Raw genomic sequence first — 6,538 nt, 5'->3', positions numbered from 1 at the left:
TGGTTTTGCAACACAGATGTAATGCACACATGGGCCATTGATAAGAACATTGATCATCCTCCACACAAAGTCCCTACAGTTTGGCTTGTGTGACAGAGGGTACCAAACTCTCAAAAAATGAGGTCAATGCATTGCTCCTTGCAGGTTTCAATTTGCAAATGAAGAAAGTGGAAGAAAAGATATCGTCCTCTATAATTCAAGGAGTGAGCCAGGAGATTCGAAAGGAGGAAGCAACAGCAACAAATGTCACATCTCGAGAGGGGCGACACATGAGATATAGGACTAACATCTCAAAGCAAGCAGCAACAAGAATTAAAAGAGCTCTCAAAATGAAAGCAAGGGTAACACAAGAAATGGTGCTTGAGTCTAAACAACATGAGGTTTTCACTGTATAAACTTTTGGGGAAGGCATAGAAGTTGGTGTTTATGATATACATATCAAAGGCCATCCAAATGCGCTTATCCAAATTTCATGGGAAGGATTGAAAAGAGGAAGCCATATCTTGCATGCAAGCACCTATACTTTGTGTACCTGAGGGTTCTCGACCTCAGCCAAAATGAGAATATGTTTATTCATCAACCAATGTTGACTAAAAGGGATGTCGCTGAGGCTCTGAATAGACATAGGACATACCCGGAGTTGGCCTAGAGTGTAAGCAAGTACAAAAATTTGTATTAGGCTGACCTTTTTTTTTGGTTTTTTGAACTTGGCTTGTGAACAATATGGATGCAAAGGGATTCCAAAACTTCAATGGCTAATGTCCTTGTCCACTTAGGGCATGAAGACCTTTTTTGTATATAATGACATGACTTTTTATTAATATGGATGGAAGGGATTGCAACACTTTAAACATTATGTGTGATTAATGGATAGAATAGAATGCTACACTTTCTTCACTAATTTATTTGTCCACTTTTTTGTTGCAAGGATGTTGTACTAACATTTTGTTCAAAGGGTGTGGAAGAATAAGTGACAGGGAGAGAGATGTTGGAGAGAGGGGGAGAGGGAGAGTGTAAATTAGGAAGTGAGAGAGAGATAGAGTGGGACAATAGAGAGAGAGGGAGTGTAGGGATTGGGTATGGAGAGGAGATAATGTGAGTGAGAGAGAGAGATACATACTACGAAGAGAGTAGAGAGAGAGAGAGAGGAAAAAAGCGCTCACCAAAAAGGAAGATTCGCTCGCCAAAAAAATGCATTCCAAGCAAGTCACCATTCGAGAACTTGTTTTGATGTCCAATTGGTACACTTTTCATCCATGATGAGCTGCCAAAGTAATAACAAATCGGATAGTGGTCATATGGGAAGTTTCATTATAATCAATCCCTTTCAACGGGGCATAACCTTTTCCATCTGCCTTTCTTGCTCAGTGAAAGACTGGGCATAACCTTTTCCATCTGCCTTTCTTGCTAAGTGAAAGACTGAGCATAACCTTTTGCAACAACTGATCCAACTGGTCTAGCCTTGAATCTATCAACTGATCCATCTACCTTTCTCTTGACTTTGAAAATCCATTTAGTACCAATCGCTTTCTTGCTAATAAGCGATAGATTCACTAAATCCTGAATGGAATGAATTTCATCATGCATGGCTTTCACCTAATTTGGATCTTCCTGAGCCTCTTCAAAAGACTCAGACTCATCTACATCAATGTAGAAATGCAAACTTAGCAATATCTGTTAAAGAATTGGTTCGAGCATTGGATCTTGTTCTACTCTGCGAAGGAGCAGACAATTTGCTATCCTACATGGTGCTTCTAACCCATCTAGGCATAACCCTAGACTCGTTGTGATTACTAATCTTTCATCATTTACTACATCTTCCAGCTGATTTGAAGTTGGTGCATCATTCCTTAAGCATTCCCCCCTTGCAACAAACAAGGATCAGTAGGATTCTGTCTATCTAATGATGGAATTCAATAAGCATGCCTATGCCAATTCTCTGGACATGTTTGATAACCTTTGCTTTTAGCACTATAACCAATAAAAATGCATTCACTACCTTGTCATCAAGCTTAGTTCTACTTTGTGCTGGCAATGTACATATGCCAACAAACAACCAAAAATATGCATGTGTTCAAACGTAGGTTTTTTATTGAACCAAGCCTCATAAGGAGTGATAGTCTTCAAAGCTTTAGTGAGGCATCTATTCAACACATAGGTAGCACAAAGAACTGCTTCCATCCAAAACGTGTGTGGAAGCGACTGACCTTTAACCATGCATCTAACCATCTCTATAAGAGTACTGTTTCATTTGTCAGCAACACCATTTTGCTATGGTGTATAAAAAGTTGTACATTGCAAAGGGGTAAAGTCTACCTACTCCGTGTGTGGACCCTTATGAGATAACGGTCCAATGTAGCATGTAGCCTATTTTGCAGTGTGCCAAATCTAATCGAAGACATAACCATCTAGCCTCCTAGGCCACCTTCCCGTGTGAATACGAGGACTGCTACTCATAATGGGGGCCGTACAAACATGAGCTAGGTGGTGCGTGGACAGTACAATATGAGGGTGGAGCATTGATATCCAATAGTGACGTGGTGTGGAGTCCAACTCCACATGTTACGGGTAACCTTTTTTCCACTGGGGTTCCAAATGGTGTGAGGTAAAAGAAATTGTGTGTGTGTGTGTGTGTGTGTTGTGTACCTTCTCGCGCAAAAAAACAACAAGAGGCACGGAGCGTGGGCCCGAGTACACACACATAGAGTCCACTCCAAATTTGGTCAACATGTGTAAGAAACATATCCAACATTTGAAGTGCCTAAAGATGGGAGGGATGATTGGGTGAAAGGGGGCGAGGGTGGAAGAGCCACACAACAAAAAGAAAGAGGAAAAGCCACACACGTGTCAAGCAGAGAGAGCCTCATCCATATGTATGATGAAAAAATAGTAGAAAGAAGCAGCCGTGTCTTAGCAAGGCAAGTGAATCGGTGCGAGTGAGGATTTGCCCATCAACTGCACTCTTTGTGTTGGCCCACCAGCTCTGGCTATGGCTGCCTCCACTGTCTTCAACCCTGTCTCTTCTGCCAAGGTAAGAACTTCAATCCTTGATTACTGCACTAATCATTTCAAAAACCTCATCTCTAACCCTAATCACTTACTCTCCCACTTCAACCTTTGATCGAATTATGCTCTAATCACTGCACAGCCTTGTCATTTGGCGTCGCGCACATTAGTTTTGACTGTGAAGTATATTAGTTACGGCAAATTGCTGTCATTAAGTTAAGTTTTTTTTTTAAAACAGAAATCCACAATCTTTTCTTGATTGTTTGGACAGAGGATCGATGTTGCAGAATTCTCTGGCTTGAAGACTTCTTCTGCAGCTACCTACTGCAGAAACTACACTGAAAGTAATCTCTTTGATGTTGTTGCTAGGCAACTCACAGTGAAGGTACTCCCCACTTGGGGCACTTAAGCTCTGTATGTATGTGTGTGTGAGAGTTTAATCAGGATTTTGCGTTTTCAAAGCTTTGAAGGACCCGTTAGAGTTGCTTACACGGGGTTCCCTGTCTTTTGAAATCCATCACAGCAATCAAGCTAGCTATGGCTTCTGTATCATGTTATGCAGGGTTCTTTTGTGTACTCTGGCCATATAAAAAAATCCATTAGGGCAATTAATAGACTTATTTGGATAATCAATCAGATAACCGACCCTCAATGTTAAATTACTGATCAATTCGGGTAATTTATCGAATGTTCAAATTTATTTGCAGGCTGGCCATGGTGGTGCTGTGAAAGGTGAGACTGTTGCCAAGCTCAAAGTTGCCATCAACGGATTTGGGCGCATTGGACGCAACTTCTTGAGATGCTGGCACGGCCGAAAGGACTCCCCTCTTGAAGTTATTGCTGTCAATGACAGTGGAGGTGTCAAAAATGTATTGCTAATCTTAATTCAGAAGTTGATTATGGAGTGTTGATGATGGATAATGCTTTAGGTTTCCTGCTATGGCCAAGGTGTAAATAGGGTTGTAGTGGTACATGCTCAGCTAAACTATGTGACTTCATTGCAGGCTTCTCACCTCTTGAAATATGATTCCATGCTTGGAACCTTCAAGGCAGATGTCAAAATTGTGGATGATACTACTCTGTCTGTGGATGGGAAGTCAATCATGGTTGTATCTAGCCGCGACCCACTCAAGCTCCCATGGGCTGATATGGGCATAGATATAGTCATCGAGGTACATTTTACACTTGAGACTGAATTATGGATAGTAACTCACAATGGACACTTTGGTGTTAATCCCTTACTGCACAACATTGGTGAATCATACAGGGAACTGGGGTTTTTGTTGATGGGCCCGGAGCAGGCAAGCACATCCAAGCTGGGGCGAAGAAAGTCATCATCACGGCCCCTGCCAAAGGTGCCGACATCCCTACCTATGTTGTGGGAGTGAATGAGGGGGACTATTCTCATGAGGCTGCCAACATCATCAGGTATACCACATGCATTGAAGTCTCAATTCAGCTGGTCATCGCAGTATGGCGTCCTGATCTTGTTTGTCTGCCACCCACATGGACAGCAATGCTTCTTGCACTACCAACTGCCTTGCTCCCTTTGTGAAAGTTTTGGATGAAGAATTTGGTGAGTGGTTATGTGCGTATGAAATTTTTAAGGTCACTAGGTAGAAGAAAGCTAGTTTAACCCTCTGATGGATTGCAGGGATCGTGAAGGGTACCATGACCACCACCCATTCTTACACTGGTGACCAGGTTGCTATTCACATGACATGGTCTTAACAGGCAATACCTTTGCAGTTAAATAGTTATATGGAGGGATATTGACTTGATGAGAAACTTGTGCCATGCAGAGATTACTCGATGCATCTCACCGCGACCTGAGGAGAGCGAGGGCAGCTGCTCTGAACATAGTACCCACCAGCACCGGTGCTGCAAAGGCTGTATCACTTGTCCTGCCCCAGCTCAAGGGCAAGCTCAATGGCATAGCTCTTCGTGTCCCCACTCCTAATGTGTCTGTTGTGGACTTGGTCATCAATGTGACCAAGAAGGGCATCAGTGCAGAGGATGTGAATTCTGCCTTCAGGAAAGCTGCAGATGGTCCTCTCAAGGGTATTCTTGCAGTTTGCGACATTCCTTTGGTATCAGTGGATTTCCGATGCTCGGATGTCTCTTCTACTGTAGACTCCTCCTTGACAATGGTGATGGGTGATGACATGGTGAAGGTTGTTGCATGGTATGATAACGAGTGGGGATACAGGTAATACATGCACTCTCTCTCTCTCTCTCTCTCTCTCTCTCTCTCTCTCTCTCTCTCTATTACACACACACACACCCACACACACACAGTCGTAGATATCTTACACGTGCACAATTTGATGCACCTATTGATAACCAAACTATGTGTTGTATACATATGAAGGCAATTGATTTTAAAATTTGAACACCTTTGCTATTTATGCATGTGAGTTGAATTGATTTTGAAATTTTTCCTGAATTTGAGCATCTTTTTTTGGGTGGTTGGGGGGGTCTTGAACAGCCAAAGGGTGGTTGACCTTGCACATCTTGTGGCTGCCAAGTGGCCAGGTAGTGAGAATCTGAGCAGTGGAGACCCTCTGGATGACTTTTGTAAAACCAACCCTGACACCGATGAGTGCCGAGTGTATGAAGACTAGATATGCCACATTTTTTCTAATTTTGGCTTCCCAATTGCAGTAGAATGGCAACTGCCTCATTCTCTGCACCCTGGACACTATCTTGTGAAGGAATTTTTTTGGGGCTTTTGTGATGCACCCTATCTAATGAAGCAAATTCTTTGGTTATGATGGATGCTCTCAAATGAAACAACCAAACTTGCACTCACTGCAAGTTGAATGTTGTACATGCACATGCATGTTCGCACTTGCGCGCGCGCACACTCATGGACATGCACATGTGTGCATGCTCATACACATACACATATTCATGAGTGGTAACAGCTCGTGGATAACTAGTGCTATAATGTAGCACATTAAACTCAAGGTTACTCTACAAGTACTGCAAATTAAGTGATCAAAATTGAGCTTTACTTTATAAACAGAAATACATCAATACTAAAGCACATGTATGTCATATAATGATATATTTTATACACTCGCTAAAGTGAATACTAAACATGATGCAATAAATAATACAAAAGTAGTTATACTAAACATAACAAGCTAAGCTGCAATAAATAATGCAAAATGCAGGGCATAATATTCTTAACAGTAGTGTGTATGTGTGTATGTGAGAGAGGGGGGGAGAACAGTATATAGCATTATTAGAAATGGGGACCCTGGCAACAGATAATATTATAAGAAATAAAGTATATTGGCACTCAGTTAATGCTTATTTTGGTAATATGGCAATAAGTATGTGAGATTTTTATTGTTTTCTCTATGTTATTGTACCTGTTGATAGTCCTTCTCTCCATTTAAAACAAAACAGAAAACATTTTTTTAAAACTTGGTCCTCTCTCTCTCTCCCCCCCTTTCACTCGTTTTCTGCCCCTTTTAAAAAAGGCTCATTTTTATTTTTCCCATTTAAAATAAAATAAAATAAC

The 6,538-nt window shown here is 41.6% G+C and overlaps 1 protein-coding gene across 1 annotated transcript; it reads left to right on the top strand.

Annotated features, from left to right (window-relative positions):
• Positions 1–2,870: 2,870 nt before the first annotated feature.
• Positions 2,871–5,777, top strand: LOC147627881 (glyceraldehyde-3-phosphate dehydrogenase B, chloroplastic-like). The gene is made up of 9 exons (XM_086814855.1): positions 2,871–3,031; positions 3,278–3,391; positions 3,714–3,875; positions 4,011–4,178; positions 4,274–4,434; positions 4,521–4,582; positions 4,661–4,710; positions 4,809–5,215; positions 5,495–5,777. The coding sequence occupies exons 1-9, from the start codon at positions 2,990–2,992 to the stop codon at positions 5,628–5,630; spliced, it is 1,302 nt and encodes a 433-aa protein (XP_086670981.1). The 5' UTR covers positions 2,871–2,989; the 3' UTR covers positions 5,631–5,777.
• Positions 5,778–6,538: the final 761 nt, after the last annotated feature.

This window comes from Cibotium barometz, chromosome 20 (assembly GCF_041138505.1).
Source record: "Cibotium barometz isolate CiBa-2024 chromosome 20, ASM4113850v1, whole genome shotgun sequence".
Lineage (NCBI taxonomy): Eukaryota > Viridiplantae > Streptophyta > Polypodiopsida > Cyatheales > Cibotiaceae > Cibotium > Cibotium barometz.
Note: the sequence above shows the minus strand (reverse complement) of the source record. Positions and strands in the feature narration are given on the sequence as shown.

Coding starts and splice junctions, on each gene's coding strand:
- LOC147627881 (XM_086814855.1), top strand. CDS start 2,990: ATGGCTGCCTCCACTGTCTTCAACCCTGTCTCTTCTGCCAAG. Junction 4,583..4,660: donor AGTTTTGGATGAAGAATTTG/GTGAGTGGTTAT, acceptor GATGGATTGCAG/GGATCGTGAAGGGTACCATG. Junction 5,216..5,494: donor GATAACGAGTGGGGATACAG/GTAATACATGCA, acceptor GGTCTTGAACAG/CCAAAGGGTGGTTGACCTTG.